At 42.8% G+C, this 24,681-nt stretch overlaps 1 protein-coding gene across 1 annotated transcript; it reads right to left on the bottom strand.

Moving 5' to 3' along the window:
- Nucleotides 1-15,812: 15,812 nt before the first annotated feature.
- LOC309326916 (vomeronasal type-2 receptor 26-like) lies at nucleotides 15,813-24,048 on the bottom strand (the record flags this gene model as incomplete). Its single annotated transcript, XM_081835945.1, has 4 exons — nucleotides 15,813-16,661; nucleotides 17,989-18,210; nucleotides 22,142-22,433; nucleotides 23,837-24,048. The coding sequence occupies 4 exons, from the start codon at nucleotides 24,046-24,048 to the stop codon at nucleotides 15,813-15,815; spliced, it is 1,575 nt and encodes a 524-aa protein (XP_081692071.1).
- Between the last annotated feature and the right edge of the window lie 633 nt (nucleotides 24,049-24,681).

Genomic DNA, 24,681 nt, shown 5'->3' with positions numbered 1-24,681 from the left:
TGGACTACAGTTTATTTCACAAGATGCTAAAATAGTTATCACAAGTTGCTGGAGGCTGGGGATTTATAAATTGTTACTTCAGAGATAAATGAAATCCAGAAAACTCTCAAGAAATTCACATTGCACAGGAGGACAGCAGCCATATAGGGATCAAAGCTCAGTTCCTCAACTGCTAACAGCAGCAATTTACCTGGTTAAACCAGCTGTGCCAAATTATGACATCCTCATTGATAGTGAACACTTGGTCTGGAAGAGCCTCAGGATCTAACTGGCCAATTTTCTGTTTAGTTTGGTTTGATGAAAAAATCCAGTTGATGACATCAAATCCAGCCACTAGCTCCCCATTCTTGTCAAAGGAAACTGTATCCCCAGCACTGTTGTTAAATGAGACAGTTCTCAGGGAATGATGGACCTAAATTGAAAAGGGAAAGGGTAGATTGGGAGAATTGCTGTCACTTATATTCATTGCTATTTCATTCACACTTAGATAAGACTCTGTCCAGGGCCGACTTCAGTAATATGGCACCTTGGGCAAGGACAAAATGTGGTGCTCCCAAAATATTTCTTGTTTTAACAATAATTCATTTTTCTCTATTATTATTTTGTGCCCCCATCAGCTTGCTGCTGTGTGTGGGAACTGCCTGCACTGCCCTAAATCCAGCGCTGCTATGTCCCTTTGAACTAAGTAAAATTGGCCTCTCTATGTATAGTTTTGATCATCTCATACCTAACTGATCACTGTGCCTTGTCTGGGATTGGGCTTCTGCTCCTAGCTATGGTTTTCTCAGGCTTTTCTATTTGAAGCAGCTTTGAAGAGGTGAACCCAAGAAAACTAGGGGTTCGATTCAATGGATGGTTTATTTATATATCCCTGTTGGCCAAAATGTAAAATGGACCCTGTAATGGTTGTGAGGGGTTACTTGTGCGTAAATTGCCTTCAGTTTAGTTAGTTTGCTTGCCCTCCGTGACGTGTTAGTCACTTGCAGAATCCGAGAGTGGGCGTCTCTTGAACCTCTTCCAGAATAAAAGCTGTTTGACCCCGAGTCTCCTCCTCTGTTCCCTGCGCGGAACGTGTCTGCACAAGTAAGGGGAAGGCAGGGGCGTCCCAGAGCTCTCTCCACTAGTTTCGGGTGAAGGGTCTTGGAGCCCTGTCACCAATTCCTCCATCTCCCTCTCTTCTCTATGGGTGTTATGCTGAAATCCTTCCCCCCTGCTAGTCCCCTCTCCGGCATCGCTCGGGAGCCCTGCCTCCGTTTCTTGCTCTGATGGCAGTTCCCTGACAGACCGCTTTTGATGATAAATATTGGAACCCAACTCAACTTTCCTATAGACAGTTGCCCATATCAACTCCATAGCAAACAACAGAAACACTTGGGTTCCTTCAGCAACGAATGAAACTATTTTCCAATTTAATTAGGAATAGCATGGTTCTTTTCTGAACCAATCCAGTGTGTGATGGAAGAGCTCATTCATCTCAATGCTTATTGACTCTGAGATAGCAGAAGGAGAATGTCATTCAGACAATCCAGACACAGCGCTGTTTTTCTAGAAAAAGAGGGGCTGGAATTCACCCTGAACACCTCCCTCATTCTCTTAGAATGTCAATCATGCTCACTAGAGAGGTGCAGGAACTCAATTCCATTGAGTTCCTGCTGGAAAAAAGCCCTGTGCAGATATATATACTGTACTGTGCTTATGTTACACAGAGAGATAATGGAGACAAATAATTTAATTATATAGAGTGGAAGGAGGGTGAAAATGGGAACACTGATACAGTTTGGGAAGACATTTATTTATTTATTTATTTATTTATTTATTTATTTATTTATTTATTTATTTAATGTTTATTAGCATTTTCAATAATAAAACAAAAACAAAAATAAACAAAAAATAACAAACATACAAAAATAAAAACACATAAAATTTCAGTTGCTTATTTTCTTTTACCTTATTTCTCAGACCTCCTCACACCTCCCCTTCTTGTATTCCAATTGAAATTGTTAGCTCTGCAAATCCTTATTACTTATTTCTCAACCTTAACTTAATAATTTATTTTAACATATTATTATTTTACTTTTTCTCTTTAGTCCATTTCCTCAATTTATTTTTGCTAACCTTATTTTCATTTAATTTAGTTCATATTAAAAACCAGTTTTGCCTTATCCAAACTTAAACATCAATACTTATACATCAATACTCATTCTTAAAACATTTTTCTAAGATCGACCAGTATTCCCTTCCATGAATTTCCCAATTTTCATACCAATAACAAAACAGAATAAAAAAAGAACAAATTAAAATTATGTCCCCTTTGGATTCCCAAACCAGTTTGGGGAGACATTTAGTACATGGATGAAGGTGTAGTTTCACTCCCAAAAAGTGTGCACTGCCATATGAGGATGTTAAGCATTTTGTTTTTATTATTACATTTATACTCCACCCTTCCTCCCAAAGGAGCCCAAGTTGGCAAAGACTTCCTACATTACCTGCCATGGATGTAGATTCTGAAGCTTCAGTCTCCCTCCATTCACCAGCCCCATGTATTTGAGTCTAGACAAGGCCATGGCATGCAAAGCATGGGCCACAGCATAGATAGCATTGTAGATGCTGTAGCTGTGGCCAATCATACTCATTTCAAAAAATGGTGCCGTAAGGCTCCCTAGCTTCTCTTCCTCAGTGCAAATGTCCCCTTCCACCACATCCATATCTTGATGCAGAAACACGCAGCCGAAGGCATTTTGCCAGAAGTCCCTGATGAAACCATCTCCTGCCGTGTTAGAGGGTTTTCTGCTCTCAACAAATTGGTGAAAATGTGGGAGATCACTGGAGTGAATTTGTAAGGATATGGCTCCCGGGAAAATTTGCATATCCCAATCCTTCTGAAAAACAAATGAAGTGAGCTCCACCTGGGCTGTTCTAATCCACACTTTGCCTTTTGGATAATCTGACACCTGCTTTTCTTCTGATAAAAATGGGAAAAATCTAAAAAATGCCATGGAATAAGACGGTCCATATGCCAGCATAGCACTGGCTTTGCTGCCCATCACCTTGACATATATTTTTGCCCCATCGGCAAGAATCTCTTTAACATTGGGGACAAAAGTTAGTGTGGGGATTCTTACTATGAAATCAAAACAGACGCCATTCTGGGAAAACATTGGAACCACAGTTTGCACAAATCTTTCTCCTTCAGTAGTATCCATAACAACAACCCCAACCCATGTCCATTTGAAATGCAGAAGCAAAGACAGAATCCCCTCATACTGAATGGTTTCCTTCGGAATCATCTGATAGAAAGGGAGGCCTGGTGTTTTATCATTCATCACCGGGGCAGGGCTATATACTAGCTAAAAGAAGATTTAAGAGAGAAGGAAATGAAGATAAAATAAATATAAAATAAGTATACAAGTGTTATGGGCCTTTCTAGTGTTCTGAACTATTTGCTTTCTTTATAACAGCAATAATCAGCATTGAGTTGCTTGCATTTATCAGTCACTTTATACAGTAAAAAGTCACAAAGTGACTTGCACAGAAAAAATATGCCACATAAAAGAAATTTAATACATAACAATTTAAGTTAATAAACAATACAATACTTTAAATGTTCATTTAGTAACATATTAACAAGTAGAAGTCCTACCCACCCCACTTAAATGTAAGCACTAGAACAAAACCAAGAACAAATAATGAATTTGTATATGTATATGTATATGTATTTGTTCTTGTATTTTTCAGATTGAGAGTATATAAATGTTCTATATTGTTAAAATGGTGGGGGGGTGAATTAAAAAAAATATGAATAAAATAAAATAAAAGGTAACCGCTACTACCGTTGGAGGCAACATTAATGAACAAAAGTCCAAGGTCAGCAAAGTTGACTTGAGGACTAAAGATGGTGCTAGGCAGCTCACACTAGAGACAATCGTCCCCACATATGATTTCACCACTGAAAAATCACATTCTCATAGGGCTCCACACTTCCATCAGGTGGGGATCACATAGAAGCAACTCTGATGAAGACCACTAGGTCCAATCTTGCAACACAACTGCCATATTGGCAGCACACTTTTGAAATACCTCTGCTCCATATATGTATGGCTGGCGGAAGTATTGGAATGGGGATTACCCAGCTCATAATGCCAATTCATTAAACATTACATTTCTTCCGTCATTATGTGTATATATTGCCTCCAGCATTGGCAACTTGGCAGTTTTTCTCCTGCCCCGCCCCATGTTAGTGGAAGAAAATGGGAGGAAGCCACACTGCATGGGTGCTGAAGGGTTAATGTGCCTTCATGGGGTGGGAAGTGAAGGAGGGAGGGAGAGGGCTTAGGGCAGTTGCTGGGCGGTCCGGATCTAGGACCCCAGCAGTCCGGATCTGGCCCACGGTCCATAGTTTGAGGATTCCTGCTCTTAAGAATCAGGGAAAGAGATTCTGGCTAGATCTTTTGTTCTGTCAGATTAGCTACTTCAACATGTAAGGGAAAGGTCAACCCTGGCAACTAATCTATCAATTTACAATGTGAAGACAGTGTGGGTGGTAAGTATTCTGATCATTAAAAAAAAAAGTCACCAATATAATCATAGTCTAAATTCACAACAATTTTCTTCCTCTCCATTGTGAAAGTTCAAGTGTCCTTGACTTAACATATGGCATTCAAATATATTTGAGTACAAAAAATGACCTGTTTCTGTTGTCAAGCATGAGGTGTAATGTGCAAGGATTGTGGATGTGTGCAGAAGTGTTACAGTTCTATGGTAGACATTGTGTGTGTGTGTGTGTGTGTGTGTGTGTGTGTGTGTTTGTACACAAAAATATACCCATAAACATCTTACCTGGGGCATCTTGTAGATATCCAAGATATTTGCCACATGAAGGGAGGTTTCAGAGTCCAGTCCTCCAATGACAGCTATTAGGTTATTTGGGGTGTAACATACATAGTTAGGGAAAAATCTCCCCAATGTGGACGTGAGTAACATGGTAGCATGATAGGTCCTCATTGCAGTAAAATGACTGTCATAGATGTCAAAACCCAAAGTGACATTGGGTAAGAGGTGAGAGTTTTCATTGATCTCCTTTACTGCAAATTCCAAGGCCAAGATATGCTGGTAATTTTTAGGTACTACTCTAAAACGAGAGTTACATTCTGTATTAGAATAGATACATTACAATGACAGTATGCAGAATTTCATATTTAGATGAACGCTATCAGTTGTTTAACACCATCAGTGTTAAAACTTGGAATTCCGGATAATGTTGTGATAATTTATTTATGTAGAGAAGGCTCTACTGTAATGATTATACTGTATATGATTCAAAATAGCTTGGAAACACTATTTTGCACTCCCTCACACATAAACACTGTTTCTAATTATATTTCTAATTATGTTCTAATCCTACAGTATGTACATTCATACGAATAACCTTATTATTATATACTCTTAACATTTACCATCCATTTCTATGTGCGGCAGTAGTCAAATTACAGATGCTTAAAGATTCTTATGATATAAATCAGACTAAAGAAACAAACTACTTTTATGTGAAAAAATATCTGAAGGAATGTGGACTTAGAATTAAGGTGAAAGAGAAAATTGTGAGCTCGAATAATAATTTTGAGAAGCTTGGTTTGAGGTACTAACTGGTCATAGTTTTTGGGTGGGAGGGAGCTTACATTGATTCTACTACTGCCTCCCCCATCCATGATAAGAAGCAGATATTTTCTTCAAGCATAAACGTTAAGGACAATCGAGAGAGAAGACATCATGATCAGGATTTCCTTTGGTATTTAAGTAGTTAATAGGAGACAAAGTGAAAAGGACAGATTCAGATCACTGAAGGTGTGCACTGTGTTATGATGCAAGGGTTTAAATATGCACTCAGACATGAAACTCTCTGGGTGATTTTGGGCCACTCACAATCTCTCAGCCGAACACACAGGGTTACTGTGATAATAAAAGGGGGAGGGAAAGAATCATATCAAGCTCCTTGTAGAAGTACGTAAGTAAGTAAGTAAATAAGTAAGTAAGTAAGTAAGTAAGTAAGTAACATTTATAGGACTGATCTCATCACACTATGATATTTCTTACTCTGCACAAATGAAGAAAATGGAAAAAAATAAAAATAAAAAATCCTACATCAACTCTTCAGCTGATACTGCAGGTGGTATTTCAGTGAATGATATTGAGCTGGACACGATGAAACTTTGAGAGGCAATGACACCAATGATGAGGTCTCCTTTCTGATGGTATTTGTGCAGTGGACTGTGTGGATACTGAACCCTGCATTTAACGGGAGCCTTGCATGCCATATGAGGAAGCCGAATGAGCAGCAACACCACAAGGACCATCATTCTCAGCCCAAATGCAAACACTCATTCTATATGCAGATTCGCTTATTTCCATCTACAGAAACGCCACGTGTGCCACCATCATTACAATAGCCTGATGAACTTGAAATCTAAATCTCAAAATACACTGTATATATATCTATGCATCCATTCTTAATCACTAGACCTGTCTCTGAATGCTAGAAATTATTTTTTTTGACATTTAGCAAACTGTGTTATGAGTGAAAACTACAGCTCCCCAAGGGTTTTTGAAAGACAACAAAAATAATTATAGGTCTTTAACTACAGGGTATGATAATCACCAAATTAAAGTTAGAGTCATTCTGGGGAATTTCAGGGAGGAGGGGGGATGTTTCCGACATCAGAACAAAAGCTTTCATTTTTATACTTGCCAGGGTGTTGAAAGGTGCTTGTGTTTGAATGACCCGTCAAGAGTAAAGGCTACCACAAATAGATGAATTAACATCTGATAATAAGATAGGCTGCTTTTGAATTTGAGTCTGACAATGTGAGTGCTTTGAACCCTTGCTTGACAGTTAGGCATTGCAACACCCCCCTCCTCAGTAGTAATTAGTGATGTCACTGACATCCTCCCCAATATGGTTCAATATGAGACTGTGAGCATGCAGTGTTGTTGATCAGTCGAGCAGATGTACAAAAGGACACTAATGTAAAGTGTTAAGTGTGTACTCTGAAAGAATCCTTCTCCATCACTGAGTATGTAAACAGCCACATTCTACAGTCATTGAGAGAAAAATCCCCCTCAGTGCTAAGCAAGCCTTGGGCATGTGAACGCAACATGTGCTCGCTCTGGAGGGCGTTCATTCAAAGCCTTTGAAGTGCTCATAAAGAAAGTATGGTAAAGAAGGACACTGAAGATGAGCTCTCCTGGCTGAAAGTACTAGTGATGAATGGGGTGAGGAGCCCACATTCTGCAGATATCAAAATAGGTTTTGCACACCATGTGTGGAATCAGCAACAGCACATATCACTAGTATCCCTATCCTGAACAGAAATCTTACATCTGATTGAAGAGTCTTCTATTCACCTCTACTGCATGCTTTCATTAGTCACTATGATTAAAACAACCTGAGTTGAATCAAGTGATTAAGGATCGAATTTGATGGAGCCTTGCCTATCTCTATTTCTAGTTTTCTGATCCAAATAGTAATGGGTTATATATGCATTATTTTTCAATGTCTGAGTACTCCACTGGTGAATCAGCAGGTTGCCCAATTCATTGTAGTTGTTCTGATAATCACACATTACTTAACACAAAGTTGTGTATTCCCTGTAGTCCTACTGAATAATGTTTGCCACATCTTCAGTAATTGGCTAGTCTTGAATCATAGCAAGGAATGCAGCTAAACACTTGGTTCTGGGGCAAGAGATAATAATAAATGTATTATTTTGTGACAGAACTGCCACACATGAAGATACAATCGCATCTCAGCTCCTGAAAGCATGTTCTCACTGAAAGAGAGCACGGGTTGCGGATGGGGCTAACAGAACACCCCATAGTTGCCAGGCAGGATAGATTCAAGAGCCTTGAATCAGATTGGAGGTTGGAGTTGTTGGGGTAAATATGATGTTGCCAATTTAGGGATGGGACCTGAGGCTATTTAAGTAAGGTCCACTGCTCTTTTCCTTTCTCTTTCGCTGTGGACACCGGATCATCAACACCGGAGTGAATCAGCGAGAGTGGTTTTGTACTTTTATCCCCTGGTTTTATTCTTTCTTTTCTCCTTTTCTCTTATTATTGTTTTACCTTCATTTCCTTCCTTTAGTTTATCATTGCCTGTTATTTACCCTTATTTTGATTGTTTGGTGGTACTCTGGGCTGCCCTCCCTGGGGGGGAGGGCCCTGATCCCGGGCGGCTTTGGGCCCGGCGCTCGCTACCGCGGCCTGCCGAATCTGGTCCCTGGGGGGTTGGGCGCGTTGCGAGGGGTGACTGGCTGTGCCCCCCTGGTGTTTGCCCGCCCACCGCAGCGCGGCCCGGATTGGGCCTGCTTTTTGGCCTCTGGGCTCCCGGGTGTTTCCTGAGGCCTTAGCTGAAGCGCCGCGCTAGGGCGGCGCCGGACGACTTACCGGCCTCGCGGCGCGTCTCCGGGGATGGCCTCCGTTGCGGCGTGGGCGGCGGCGGCGTGCTTTGGCCGGCCCGCGGCGCCTCCTGGGGCTACGTTTCGGGCTGGGCGCTGTGGCGCGCTCCCTTACGGGCCGGGCGGCGTTGGCTTGCCTCCCCTTTTTTCCCGTCTCCCAGGCCTGTGCGTTGTAGGCCCGCCATTTTGTGGTTTAGCGCCATTTTGCCTCTCCCTGGGTTAGCAGTGGCCTCTAGCGGCCGGGCCTGGTAATTGCAGGCTGCTGTTGCTTGCCTGTAGGCCTTTTAGTGGCCTGCTAAACAGTGTGCTTGTTGTTAATTGAAGTGTTTTTTGCAGACTATTTGATCGTGACCAAGCGTTAATTTTATTGGCATTTGGAGGCGCCTTACTGCTGGTTTTCATTTAATTCTTATTTTACCTGCTTTCCTCTTATTTATAATTTAGTTTCTTGTTTATTAATTTGTTTCTTTTCCTCCAGCAGTAGGATGGCACCAAAGAAGGTAACAAGGAGGCCTGCTCCTGCCCCTCCTGCAAAGAGGCCTATAAAAGGCCCATCCCAGGCCTTACGTTCTCCTGAGCCTGGCCAGTCATTGCAGCGCATCCAGTCTATGGTTTCTAGTGTGGCTGGCGACCCGGTGGCGCTGGCGCGGGTCGAGGCGGAGATGGATACCCTCTTGCACCGTTCCTCAACCCCCTCAACTTCATCTGCAATGCCGGCTCCTCCCATGGGTGTTTCTTCTCCAGGCGCTTCATCTAGTGAAGAAGAGAGAGAACCATTGTCAACTGGCGATTACTTACCTATGGTGCAACTGGCTCAGCCCCCGGCCTTACCTGTGTCACAGGTGGCCGCGCCAAGGGGTCGGGGTCGATCCAGGGTGGGGGCTAGGGGGAGGCGGTCAACCCGGGGCTGGGTGGGAGGTTCTTCGCCTGCCCAGTCTTCAATAATGGGGAGTGCGGGTCCGGGTCTCTCACAGATCGTCTCTTTCCAGTCAGTTCCAGGTGTGGCGCAACAGGGTGACGCATCTGAGTCTTCGGTGGAGGACAGCCTTCCCCCACCTTCAAGGCCTTCTTCAGGCGGACACCGTCGCCGTAAAAAGGCCTCTAGGAGGCGCTCTAAGTGGAGACGCAGAGATACTTCGTCTTCGTCTACAGGTACTTCATCCTTAACCTCCAGCAGCGATGAGGAAGCTTCCCTTAAGCTTTATTGGGGTTTTGGTGAGACCTCAGGTCTCCCGAAGTGGATTTGGGAACGGAGGGCGAATTCCCATAGGGCTCGTTACGGGGCGGTGCAGGATTGCAAGGATGGAGTTTTAGTGCCGGATGTTAGAGTTTCCACCAATTCAGCTAGGGATCTTATACCAGGTGCCCATTTATCTGCTAAATTGCGGTCCAGGATTTTAGATGGCCATTATGTGGACATCTTCAGCCTGGCACCCCCCCTTGAGGGCCAGGAGCCCCAGGACAGGGGCTCTGCTTCTTCAAGTAAGCGGACATCCATTGCCAAAGGGGATCGCAACTTTGAACGGTGGTTGGATAGCTTTCAAGTTTTTGCAGGTGTGGTCTCTGCAGCTTATCCCAGGAGATCTCTGCATTTATGGGTTTACCTTTCTATAGTCCGTTCAGCTTTTACGATGGCTGGAGAGGCCGCTGCTTTGGCGTATGATCAGAATTTTAGACGCAGGGCAGCCAAGATCCCCACGGCGCGTTGGGATCGTAAGGATTTAGATGTTTGGACCACTTACGTGGCCCCTCGTTTCGACAAGAAGGCCCCTGACACATTGAAGCTCAAGTCGGCCCCGGTCAAAGCAGGCCGAAAATTGTTTTGTTGGGATTTTAATAGAGGTTCCTGCCAACGGCAACCTTGTAAGTTTTCCCATGTTTGTGAGAGATGCTCGGGGAACCATGCTGCCTCTGTCTGCACGGGGGGGCGGCGTCCTTTTCGTAGAGGGGGGGGCTCGCAGCAGTCCCCAAAAGTCGCCCCCCAGACCCCTGTCCCTGGAACAGGGAAATAGCGTTCTTTCTTCTCTGGCTTATACCCCGGTGCGACTGCAGCCATTATTGTCTCTATTGGATCTATACCCTGATAAGGTCTCAGCGTCTTATTTGCGCGAAGGTTTTTCGGTAGGTTTTAGAATACCTGTGGTGACAACCCCGTTGGCAGGGAACCCTGCAAACCAGAAATCAGTCAAGGACATGCCAGAAGTGGTGCGTAGGAAAATTGGGAAGGAGCTGGCTTTACATCGTATGGCTGGTCCTTTTGCTGTCCCCCCTTTTCCTAATTTGCATGTTTCGCCATTGGGCATAGTGCCGAAGAAAGCCCCGGGGGAATTCCTCCTGATTCATAACCTTTCTCACCCTATTGGCACGTCAGTAAATGACGTTATTCCCCCGGAGCTTTGTTCAGTGAAATATGCTTCCCTTGATCATGCGATCAAGATGATAAGGAAATTTGGGCCTGGGGCCCTTCTGGCAAAATGCGATATTGAATCGGCCTTCCGGTTGCTTCCAATCCATCCTGACGATTTCTGGTTGTTAGGTTTTCAGTTTGAGGGGGAGTATTATTTTGATAAGGCCATGCCCATGGGCTGCTCCGTCGCCTGTGCAGCTTTTGAATGCTTTAGTTTATTTTTGGAATGGGCCTTACGTGATAGGACGGGTTTGGGTGGGGTCACCCATTATCTCGATGATTTTTTACTGGCCTCAGGGGACAACACGGGGGACTGCGTTTTGCTATTGCAGGCCTTCGCTGCATTGACTGAGGATTTGGGCGTGCCGTTGGCAGCTGAGAAGACTGAAGGTCCTTCCACACAGTTGACATATCTGGGTATCTTATTAGATACTGTGGCCCAAACCTCCAGCTTGCTGCCTGATAAGCTAGTAGCTTTAAGGAAGGTGATCGAAGATCTACTTCCCTTAAAGAAGGTCACCTTGCAACAGCTGCAGTCATTGCTGGGTCACCTGAACTTTGCCTGTAGGGTGGTCGCCCCGGGGCGACTGTTTTGTTCCCATCTGGCCATGCTTAGCTCCAGCTTGCGTGGTCCGCGGCACAGGGTGCGCCTTTCTAACCAGGTTCGTGCTGACCTGCGGGTTTGGTTGGAATTCCTGCAGGATTTTAATGGAGTATCGTTGTGGCAGGATACTTTGAACCTCCACAATGATTTCCAAGTGCACTCCGACGCAGTGGGGTCTTTAGGGTTTGGCCTGTTTTGGGACGGTAGGTGGTGCGCTGAGCGTTCCCCCTCGCTTGGCGGGGGGAAGCTATAATTCGAGACTTAACTTTTCTCGAGTTTTTTCCCATCGTGGTGGCTGTGCACTTGTGGGTAGACTTTTTCAGGGACCGCCGTGTTTGTTTTTGGTCCGATAACCAGGCGGTGGTGAAGGTGCTGGCCAAGCAGTCTTCTCGATCCCCTAGGGTTTCAGCCTTGTTACGGGCTTTTGTCTTGCATTGTTTGCGTGCTAATGTTGTGTTTTCTGCCCGGTTCATTCCAGGCATATCTAATGAGATTGCTGATGCTCTGTCCCGTTTTCAGATGGAGCGGTTCAGATCCCTGGCGCCAGAGGCTCGAGACCGTCCGGAATTTTTCCCGGATCATCTCTGGAACCTTGGCAGCACTTAGTTTTACAGGGAGTAGCTGCATCGGTTGCCCCATCCACCTTGAGGTCTTATAAGAAAGCCTGGTCAGATTTTTTAACATTCAATGGGCAGTCTATGGCAGGAGGTGTTATTGCCCCCCATTCCACCTCTCAGGTGCTCCAGTATTTGGCGCATCTATTTCAGATGCCTAGAGCGGCCAGAACGCTGCGGCTATTTCTTTCTTTAGCAGGGCATATTTTAACAAGGATCCCTGTGGTAAGTTTGTAGTGCGTAAAGCACTGGAAGGATGGGGACGCCTTGCTCCTTCTAGGCCTAATTCTCGGCGGCCCATCACTTTTGCCTTGCTGACTCAGATGCGCAGTAAATTGCGGAGCATCTGTTGGTCAAAATTTGAGGCTAGGCTGTTTTCTGCAGCATTCTCTTTGGCCTTTTTGGGGGCCCTGAGAGTGGGGGAGGTGGTCCTTGAGCCTAAGCAGGATGGAGGCTCTAGGGGTTTGTTGTTGCAGGACGTGAGTTTGTCTCCGTCGGAACTGCAGGTTAATGTTAGGAATTCAAAAACGGATCAAATAGGCAGAGGAGCAGTTATTCGACTTTACCGGCCCGGTAAAGGATCTGCGGAAGTATTTGGCTGGGCGACCTGCAGGGGAGGGCCCCTTGTTCATTCATGAAAACGGCCATCCTTTGGGAAGGCACCAGTTTACTAAGGTGCTGCGTAAGGTCATAGCAGCATGTGGCCATACAGCATCGGAGTTTGCCCCTCACTCCTTCCGGATTGGTGCTGCAACTACTGCTGCCCACTGGGGTTTGTCGGTGAACCGGATAAAAGATATGAGCCGGTGGAAGTCTGAGGCGTTCAGATCCTATGTTCACATTTGATCCGTCTTTGTATACTTACCTGTTGTGTTTTAACCCTAGGTCCGGCCACTATCAATATCTGGATAGTGGGGCACAGTATTGTGCATTGGGCTGCCAATAGAGTTCGTCAGTCTGGATTGGGAGCTGGCCTGGGCCTTCCGCAGCAGGTGCAGGTGACCTGGATTTCCAGAAGGGGAATGCTGTGGAGTGAACTTTTGCCACTCATGCATCGGCGCGTTCTCCTGGCAGGCCCGCCTACGGCAATAGTGGTGCAGCTTGGGGAAAATGATTTGGTTTCTTCCTCTTGTTATGGGTTGCGTGCTGCCATCATTCAGGATCTAAAGGACTTGGCGGCCTTGGTGCCTGATTCCAGGCTTTTTTGGTCACAGTTACTCCAACGCCGTAATTGGCAGGGTAGCCCCTGCCCAGTTGCCACCGAACGTGCAAGGAAGCGGATTAATTCTGCGGCGGGAAAGTTGGTGGTAGGTCTGGGTGGGTTTGTGATTCCTCACCAGTGGATTACCTTCAAGGCCCTAGAGTTCTATAGGGCAGATGGGGTTCATCTTTCCCCTGCTGGGAATGATGTTTGGCTCGATTCAGTGGTGGCTGAGTTGAGGGTGAGGCTGAATTTGTGAGTGGTTGGCGGCGAGCGCAAGGGCTCTGGTGGCGGTTAGGCATTGGTTAAATTGGTTGGTGGAGGGGTGTGGATTGGCTGTGCCTACCCCTCCAATGCTGCTGCTGTTGGGAATTCCGTTAAAGGAATTCTGGGGCTTACCATCCCTTCGTCCAAACCCTTGGAGCAGGGTGCGGGCCGTGTAAGTTCCCAAGGAGCAAGCAGGGAGTAGCTGAGGGTCTGTGTCGCAGCCCCAGTTGTCCCTGGTCTTGTTCCTCCACACGCTGACTCACGGGAGTCAGCGCTGTCCCCCAAGGCGGGGGGGACAGCTAGTCATAACCAATGCCTAAGCAACCACTCACAATCTTGTATGATAATAAAGTTGTGGCCAAAATTATGCCAAAAACCTTAAACAAAAATTAAGTGTGATGTGTGAGTTATTGGGGAAGGGGTATCCTGGGGACCTCAGCACGCAACACCTTGGGAGTCAAATGTTCCGGCTCCCCAACAATTGAAAACTGGAAGTGAGTGTTACGGTTTTCGAACATTGTTTTGGAATCCGAATGTCCGATGGGGCTTCCGCAGCTTCCAATTGTCTGCAGGAGTTCCCTGAAGACAATCAGAAGCCACACTTTGGAAGTCGAACATTTTGGAAGTCGAACGGAAGTACGACTGTACATTAATATTTTTTATTCTGGAGTCTACAATCTTCTTAAATTACTGAATGTATTTTCACTGGCTCTATATGGCTTAGAAATTCTATTTTCATGGTTGTTTTCCTGCTATGTGTATAGCAGAGCTGGAACGAAGAACCAGTGAATAAAACCTGGTTTGAGTGATTTCATCATTCATGCTGAGGCCAGTGTCTCTGGAGCAGCTAAAGTTTTAATAGATTTCAGTTTCCGGTTATGCCACAAGTCAATGGCGATATCTCCCCACTGCCCTCCACAGGCAGCGGGAAGGTTCAGGCAGGGGAAAGCCAGGATTTATGAGGCAAAAATCCTGGCAATGTTCCCCAATGGGGTCTGGGGAGCTTGCTGCTTCCCGCTGTGCTGCTCAAGCCTATGTCTGCCAACTTGAAAGGCAGAGTGGGTGTGACCTGGGAGTGGGTCCCTGCCATGTACGAGCCTCTTTCTCCAGCATGATTTGTGGTTGGTTCCTCCTTAATCTGGAATATTGTCGTTTAATCAAGAGGTGCTCCTGGACCAACATGATAATGGGCTGCAATCAATCAACTGCCAAAAGGACTGGGCTTGGCTCTTTGAAGGCATTTGAATGTTTTTTTCCGAAGCTTGAGAAGCCTCACAACAGCCAGGGAAGGAAGGGGGAGGACAGGGTGTGTGTTTTTTGCTTTCATGTGGTTTTCAAGTGGTCTTTTTTCTTGTCCTCCCCTGTAAAATGAAAGAGATGTGTGAAGCTGTAGCTATGTTATTCTGGCCATTACCATGAAAAGGAGGGGAGAGGCTTTTATTTATGCTCAACAAGGAATTTAACAAGGGTTTATTATGCCCTCCCCCCTTGACCAAGGTTAAATCGACTTTATTGAAAACTATATTTGGATTGGAGCAGGAGTGTGAAGGAACAATGCAGAGCAAGAAGATTGAATGGCTGCTGAATAAGCCTGTCAAGAGGCCAAATTTGAGGGGGGGGGGGAATTGCTTTTAACTGTGTGCCAAGAAAGAACTCCACAGTGAAATTTTAATGGCGGAGAGTGGACATGGACATGGACATGGACATGTAAACAGCAGAAGAAATGGAATGCCTTGTCCCAACTAGATAAGCACTGCAAAGAACAATGGAAGATTGTTTCTTCCAGCACACGAGGTCTGAAACAACAAGGTATATGAAGGACTACACACATGAAATGGATTTTTTTATTTAAAAGATGTAACAAAGGCACTTGTTGTAAGGAGGAAAAATAATGTGGTCAGATGGAAGAATGGACTAACAACAAGTGAAAGATCAATTGGACATTAAATAAGAGATGATGCTGCTAAGGGAGGAAATGATTGACTTATGTTTGCAACAGGAGCAGGAGACCTGATTTCGAGAAATTGTATTAAATTAAAGTAATTTGGTTTGATGTGTAATAATTTGAAAAATTAATTTTAAAAGTTTTAATAAATTTCACAATAGCCTTCTTTTTTCTTTCATTGTATGTATATATGTTTGCATTAAGCTGTGCCAACTTTCCATATACATACAAACATACTGTTCATACAATGTTTTCGATAGTGACAGGATCTGCTGTGGAAACACCACTTAACAGCAACAACAAAGAGTCAGAAATATGCATTCTTCAAGGCTTCCTTCTTATTAGCTGTTCCCGGTTGTTCAGCTCAGGTCTCAGCAAAATAATGTAACATTTGGGGGAAAAGATGCAACCCAGCAACCCAGCACTGGAGGCTAAGATAGAAAAGATCTCCACTGCTACCATGTATTTCCCCTTAGTGCTCAGGTAGGATGGAATAAAGGATAACCAAACACTGCAAAAAAGTAACATACTGAAAGTGATAAACTTGGCTTCGTTGAAACTGTCAGGCAACCTTCTGGCAAGGAAAGCCACAGTAAAGCTCACAAAAGCCAGGAGCCCCATGTAGCCCAGAACACAGTAAAACATAGTCACCGATCCCTCATTACATTCTAGTACAATTTGTTCAGTCAATGAGTGCATGTCAACGTCTGGGAATGGAGGATTGGCTACCAGCCACGTGATGCAGAGACCTACTTGAACAAAGGAGCAGGAAAACACAATGGTGTTTGCCAGTCCTTTCCCTACCCATTTCCTCATCCTGGATCCTGGTTTGGTGGCCAGGAAAGCCAGAACTACTGTGATGGTTTTTGCTAACACACAAGAAACAGCCACTGAGAAGATGATGCCAAAAGCCGTTTGCCGGAAGAAACATGTCACAATGTGAGGCTTGCCAATAAATAGCAGAGCACTCAGGAAACAGAGCAGAAGTGAAACAAGAAGGGTGTAGGTGAGGTTCCGGTTGTTGGCTTTGACAATGGGAGTATCCTTCCACTTCACAAATATTCCCAGCACCAAAGCTGTGATCAAAAAAAGGCAAAGAGCAAAAGAGGCTAAGATGATCCCCAAAGGTTCTCCAAAAGTCAAGTAGCTGATGCGCTTGGGAATGCATAGATCCTGATTTTTATTTGGGAAAGTTTCATCTGTGCATTCATAACAGTTGCTCAGGTCTGAAAAAAAAGGTGTGCTCTCACTCTCAGATATGTGTACTAAATTTATTCAACAAGGCATAACAGTTCCTCTTGTGTAGATACAAGGGATTTATTTTTCGTTTGTATTTCCCCTTTCAATTTTAAAAATGTTAAGACGAGCAAAGCATGGGAAACAATTAATTAGCTTCTTTTAGAAATGAACGTTACCGTTTTGCACTTTGAGTTTGACATTTCTTTTCAATTACAGTATTTGAAGACTTAAAAAAAATGATAGCTTTTGCAAATGGCAATGTCTCATCATTTTACTGATGGTGTTCAAAACAAAAGTCAAAAGTAAAACTGAATTTGCAACACTGAACAGAGGTGCCTCGAGCGTCCCTCTTTTTGTTGTCAACTTACCAATGAGTCTCTGCAACCATTCAAAATGTCTTAGAAAAAAACAAGGAATTAATCCTTTGACCTGAATCCAAATTGAAATGGTGTTGGACTTTCCGTACAGTTGGACCAGGTCTTAATTTCATATTGTACTCTGTCCTCAAATAACACCAGAATTATATTTTTCTTTAAATTTCCATCCAGACCCACCAAATCATTCTAGTAAACAAAGATTTGTATGGAACTTGTAAATTAGGGCTGCCATACGTCTGGGTTTTCCCTATGTATGGCAACCCAATGTAAATACCAAAGAAAAGCAACCCCAGAATTCATGTTTTGCCAAATTACATCCATTCTAGGTTGAGTGTATTTCTTACCCTCACGGTCTGAAATCTTCCCTTCTGGACATGGAATGCAATCATAGCAGCAAAATGGTTTCCCCTCCTTCACTTTCTTGCTAAAACCAGGATGGCAGCTGTCAGTACAAACTGAGAGTGGACGAGTCTAAGAAGGCAAACGAAAGAGAATAGCAGTTTTGAAAACAGTGCACTTTGGTAAGCCCAGAAAAGATTGTTAAGTTCTGATAAGGTACTAATGCACTATTTCTTTGATCATATTTCTATGCAGCTTTTCATTGAAATGAATCTGAAAGTGTCTTACAAACAATAAATAATAACAACATGATAGATCTTAATAGAACACCACCGATGCAGCATAAATCATGTAGAATAATTATTCATATCATCAGTGAAACCATCATGGTTATCACAAGTTGTTGGAGGCTGGGGATTTATAAATTGATACTTCAGAGATAAATGAAATCCAGAAAACTCCCAAGAAATTCACATTGCACAGGAGGGCAGCAGCCATATAGGGATCAAAGCTCAGTTCCTCAACTGCTAACAGCAGCAATTTACCTGGTTAAACCAGCTGTGCCAAATTATGACATCCTCATTGATAGTGAACACTTGGTTTGGAAGAGCCTCAGGATCTAAATGGCCAATTTTCTGTTTAGTTTGGTTTGATGAAAAAATCCAGTTGATGACATCAAATCCAGCCATTAGCTCCCCATTCTTGTCAAAGGAAACTGTGTCCCCAGCACTGTTGTTAAATGAGACAGTTCTCAGGGAATGATGGACCTAAATTGAAAAGGGAAAGGGTAGATTGGGAGAAATGCTGTTACTTATCTTCATTGCAAATTCATACATAATTATCTAAGACTATGTCCAGGGGCCGACTTCAGTAATATGGCACCCTGGGCAAGGACAAAATTTAGTGCCCCCAAAATATTTCTTGTTTTAACAATAATTCATTTTTCTCTATTATTATTTTGTGGCCCCATCGGCTTGGTGCTGTGTGTGGGAACCGCCTGCACTACCCTAAATCCAGCACTGCTATGTCCTTTTGAACTAAGTAAAATTGGCCTCTCTGTGTATAGTTTTGATCGTCTCATACCTAACTGATCACTGTGCTCTGTTTGGGATTAGGCTTCTGCTCCTAGCTAAGGTTTTCTCATTGTCTTCTATTAGAAGCAGCTCTGAAGTAGTGAACCCAACAAAACTAGGGGTTTGATCCTATGGATGGTTTATTTATTTATCACTTTAGGCCGAAAGGTAACATGGACCAATGTGTGATGGAAGAGCTCAGGTATCTCAATGCTTATTGACTCTGAGGTAGCAGAAGGAATATGTCATTCAGACAATGCAGACACTGCTATTTTTCTAGATAAAGAGGTGCTGGAATTCACCCTGAACAGCTCCCTCGTTGTCTTAGAATGGCAATCACACTCACTAGAGATGTGCAGGAACTAACTCAGTTGGTCTTTAAGGTGCTACTGGAAGGAATTTTTTTATTTAAATTCCATTGAGTTCCTGCTGAAAAAAAGCCCTGTGCAGACATATATACTGTAGAGAGAAATAATTTAATTGTAGAGAGTGGAAGGAAGGTGAAAATGTGAACACTGATACAGTTTGGGGAGACATTTAGTACATGGATGAAGGTGTAGTTTCACTCCCAAAAAGTGTGCACTGCCATATGAGGATGTTAAGCATTTTGTTTTTATTATTACATTTATACTCCACCCTTCCTCCCAAAGGAGCCCAAGTTGGCAAAGACTTCCTACATTACCTGCCATGGATGTAGATTCTGAAGCTTCAGTCTCCCTCCATTCACCAGCCCCATGTATTTGAGTCTAGACAAGGCCATGGCATGCAAAGCATGGGCCACAGCATAAATAGCATTGTAGATGCTGTAGCTGTGGCCAATCATACTCATTTCAAAAAATGGTGCCGTAAGGCTCCCTAGCTTCTCTTCTTCAGTGCAAATGTCCCCTTCCACCACATCCATATCTTGATGCAGAAACACACAGCCAAAGGCATTTTGCCAGAAGTCCCTGATGAAACCATCTCCTGCCGTGTTAGAGGGTTTTCTGCTCTCAACAAATTGGTGAAAATGTGGGAGATCACTGGAGTGAATTTGTAAGGATATGGCTCCCGGGAAAATTTGCATATCCCAATCCTTCTGAAAAACAAATGAAGTGAGCTCCACCTGGGCTGTTCTAATCCACACTTTGCCTTTTGGATAATCTGACACCTGCTTTTCTTTTGATAAAAATGGGAAAAATCTAAAAAATGCCATGGAATAAGACGGTCCATATGCCAGCATAGCACTGGCTTTGCTGGCCATCACCTTGGCATATGTTTTTTCCCCTTCGTCAAACATATCTTTAATGTTGGGGACGAAAGTTAGTGTGGGGATTCTTACTATGAAATCAAAACAGATGCCATTCTGGGAAAACATTGGAACCACAGTTTGCACAAATCTTTCTCCTTCAGTGGTATCCATAACAACAACCCCAACCCATGTCCATTTGAAATGCAAAAGCAAAGACAGAATCCCCTCATACTGAATGGTTTCCTTCGGAATCATCTGATAGAAAGGGAGGCCTGGTGTTTTATCATTCATCACCGGGGCAGGGCTATATACTAGCTAAAAGAAGATTTAAGAGAGAAGGAAATGAAGATAAAATAACTATACATAAAGGTAAAGGTAAACAACTCTGGGGTTGCAGAGTTCATCTCACTATACAGGCAGAGCGAGCCGGCATTTATGCACAGACAGTTTTTTCAAGTCATGTGGCCAGCATGACTAAGCCGCTTCTGGCAAAACCAGAGCTATGCATGGAAACACCATTTACCTTCTCACCAGAGCGGTACTTATTCATCTACTTGAACTTTGGGGCGTGCTTTCGAACTGCTAGATTAGCAGGACCTGGGACTGAGCAGCAGGAGCTCGCCCCGTCATGGGGATTCGAACCGCCAACCTTCCAATCAGCAAGCCTTAGGGTCAGTGGTTTAGACCACAACGCCACACGCGTCCCTTTGTGAACCACCCTACTATACAATTTCCATGGGCCTTTCCAGTATTCTGAGGCATTTGCTTTCTTTATAACAGCAATCATTATAATTGTTGTTGTTTGCATTTATCAGTCACGTTATACAATAATAAGTCTGAAAGTGATTTGCACAGAAAAAATATGTCACATAAAAGAAATTTAATACATAGAAATTTAAGTTAATAAACAATACAATACAATGCTTAAAATGTTCATCTAGTAACATATTAACAAGTACAAGTCCTACCCACCCTAATTAAACGTAAGCACTTGAACAAAACCAAGAATAAAGTATTTTTATACAGTCATACCTCACGTTTGCTTCAGGTTGAGCATTTTCAGGTTGCGTCCCGTGGCGACCCGGAAGTACTAGAAAGGGTTACTTCCGGGTTTCACCGCTTGTGCATGTGCAGACGCACAAAATAACTTCACACGCATGTGCAGAAGCGGTCAATTGCGACCCACGCAGACGCGGGTTGCATTCTGCTCATGTTGCGAACGGGCCTCCAGAACAGATCCCTTTCGCAACTAGAGGTACCACTGTATGTATTTGTTCTTGTATTTTTCAGATTGGGAGTATATAAATATCCTATATTGTTAAAATGGGGGAAAATAATATAAAAAGAATTACGGGGGGAAAAAAGGTAACCACTACTACCATTGGAGGCAACATTAATTAACCAAATCCCAAGGTAAGGAAAGTGGTCTTGAAGACTGAAGGCATGGTGCTAGGCAGGTCACACTAAAGACAGTATTCCCCACATATGATTTCACCACTGAAAAATCACATTCTCATAGGGCTCCACACTTCTATCAGGTGGGGAACACATAAGAAAGTGAAGACCACTAGGTCCATTTTTGCAAGAAAACCGCCATATTGCCAGCAAACCTTTGAAATACCCCCTTCAATTATAGGCCAATTAGCCTGCTCTCAATAATTGGGAAGCTGTATGCCCGATTCCTCAGTAGCAAACTGACAACTTTTCTAAATGTACATAATATACTATCTGAAGCCCAGGCAGCCTTTGGTGAGAACCATTCAACATCAGACCACTGTCTAATGCTGTCCTTCCTAGCCTAGAAGTATAACAAAATACCTGTGCTCCATATATTTATCTCTAAGGGAAGTATTGGAATGGGGATTACCCAGTTCATAATGCCAATACATTAAACATTTATTTCTTCCATCATTATGTGTATATATTGCCTCCAGCATTGGAAGCAGTATGCCTCTGGATACTAGTTGCTGAGGATCATGTTCATTCATTAACAGCTACATTACTCTTAAGAATCAGAGATAGATTCTGGCTGGATCTTTTGTTCTGACACATTAGCTACTAAGCATATAAGGGAAAGGTCAGCTGTAATCTATCATTTTACAATGTGAACAAGGTGAGGTGGTAAGTATTCTGATCATTTTTTCAAAAAAGTCACCAACATAATCATAGTCTAAATTCACAACAATTTTTCTTCCTCTCCATTGTGAAAGTACAAGTGTCATTGACTTAACATATGGCATTCAAATATATATTGAGTACATAAAATGCACCTATTTCTATTGTCAAACATGATGTGTAATCTGCAAGGATTGTGCATGTGTGCAGAAGTGTTACAGTTCTATGATAGCCTTTTACATATATTGACATGTACACAAAAATATCCCATAAACATCTTACCTGGGGCATCTTGTAGATATCCAAGATATTTGCCACATGAAGGGAGGTTTCAGAGTCCAATCCCCCAATTACAGCTATAAGGTTATTCTGGGTGTCACATACATAGTTAGGGAAAAATCTCTCCAATGTGGACATGAGTAACATTGTGGCATGATAGGTCCTCATTCCAGTAAAATGACTGTCATAGATATCGAATCCCAAAGTGACATTGGGTAAGAGCTGAACGTTTTCATTGATCTCCTTTATTGCAAATTCCAAGGCCAAGATATGCTGGTAATTTTTAGGTACTACTCTAGAACAAGAGTTACATTCTGTATAAGAAGGATATCTCACATTCATCACTTATTCTATATCAGTGTACCAGTGCCCTTTAATGTGGTAGTGTGTGCTATGCATATACAGTTCTACCTGATTACATTCCCTTACTACTGACTTAAGAATAAAAATAACAACACATGCTGAATGAAGCAAGCTGCCACAATAAATGATTTATTGAACAACTCTGTTAAAGAGGAGGTTGCCTTCCTTTTATATGCTTTTCAGCAATTACACATCTATTCCAGCAATTACACATCTATAGGCATCTTCACTTAGTTAACAAGTCAGGTTGCTCTATAAACATGGCAAAACAAATTATTTCTCCACCATTCCTCCTCTGCCCAGTCCCTGACATGAAGACAACTGTTGTGGGCCTAATTTATTATAATGTGATGTACAAAAAATAATACTTGAAGATAATAGATACAATACCATGACAGTATGTAGAATTTCACATTTTGATGAACACTGATAGTATCAGTTGCTTAATATCATCAGTGATGGAAATTTGGAATTCTGGATAATGTCTTGATAATTTACCAATGTAGAGAACGCTCTACTGTAATCTACTGGTATATGATTCAAAATAGCTTGGATTCCCTCACACATAAACAATGTTTCTAACTATATTTCTAATTATGTTCTAATTATGTTCTAATCCTACAGTATGTACATTCATATGAATAACCTTCTTATTATATACTATTAACATTTACCATCCATTTCTATGTGTGACAATGGTCAATTACAGATGCTTAAAGATTCTTATGATATAAATCAGACTAAAGAAACAAACTACTTGTGTGTGAAGCAATATCCGAAGGGATGTGGACTTAGAATGAAAGTGAGAGAGGAAAATGTGAGCTTGAATAATTTTAGAGAAGTTTGCTGTGAAGTAGTAACTGATCATAGTTTTTGGGTGGGAGGGAGCTTACATTGATTCTACTACTGCCTCCCCCATCCATGATAAGAAGCAGATATTTTCTTCAAGCATAAACGTTAAGGACAATCGAGAGAGAAGACATCCATGATCAGGATTTCCTTTGGTATTTAAGTAGTTAATAGGAGACAAAGTGAAAAGGACAGGTGTGCACTGTGTTATGATGCAAGGGTTTAAATATGCACTCAGACATGAAACTCTCTGGATGACCTTGGGCCACTCACAATCTCTCAGCCGAACACACAGGGTTGCTGTGATAATAAAAGGGGGCAGGAAAGAATCATATCGAGCTCCTTGGAGAAGTACGTAAGTAAGTAAGTAAGTAAGTAAGTAAGTAAGTAAGTAAGTAAGATTTATAGGACTGATCTCATCACACTATGACACTTCTTACTCTGCACAAATGAAGAAAATGGAAAAAATAATAATAAAAATCTTACATCAACTCTTCAGCTGATACTGGAGGTGGTATTTGAGTGAATGATATTGAGCTGGACATGATGAAACTTTGAGAGGCAATGACACCAATGATGAGGTCTCCTTTCTGATGGTATTTGTGCAGTGGACTGTGTGGATACTGGACCCTGCATTTAACGGGAGCCTTGCATGCCATGTGAGGAAGCCGAATGAGCAGCAACACCACAAGGACCATCATTCTCAGCCCAAATGCAAACACTCATTCTATATGCAGATTCGCTTATTTCCATCTACAGAAACGCCACGTGTGCCACCATCATTACAATAGCCTGATGAACTTGAAATCTAAATCTCAAAGTACAATGTACATCCATTCTTAATCACTAGTCCTGTCTCTGAATGCTAGGTAATTTTATTTTACATTTATTAGGCTGTGTTACTAGTGGAAACTACACCTCCCCAAGGGTTGTTGAAAGACAACAAAAATAATTATAGGTCTTTAACTACAGGGTACGATAATCACCAAATTATTCTGGGGAATTTCGGGGAGGAGGGGGGATGTTTCTGACATCAGAACAAAAGCTTTCATTTTTATGCTTGACAGGGTGTTGAAAGGCACTTGGGGTTTGAATGACCCGTTCAAGAGTAAAGGATACCAAAATTACTTGAACTAACATCTGATAATAAGATAGACCTGCTTTTGAATTTGAGTCTGACTATATGAATGCTTTGAACCCTTGCTTGACAGTTAGGCATTGCAACACCCCCCTCCTCAGTAGTAAATAGTAATGTCACTGACATCCTCCCCAATTTGGTTCAATATACAAATTTATCCATCATTTTGTAATGATGGCCCTCATGCTCAGAG

The sequence above is a fragment of the Podarcis erhardii genome (assembly GCF_964252035.2).
Source record: "Podarcis erhardii genome assembly, chromosome: 13".
Classification (NCBI taxonomy): Eukaryota; Metazoa; Chordata; class Lepidosauria; order Squamata; family Lacertidae; genus Podarcis; species Podarcis erhardii.
Note: the sequence above shows the minus strand (reverse complement) of the source record. Positions and strands in the feature narration are given on the sequence as shown.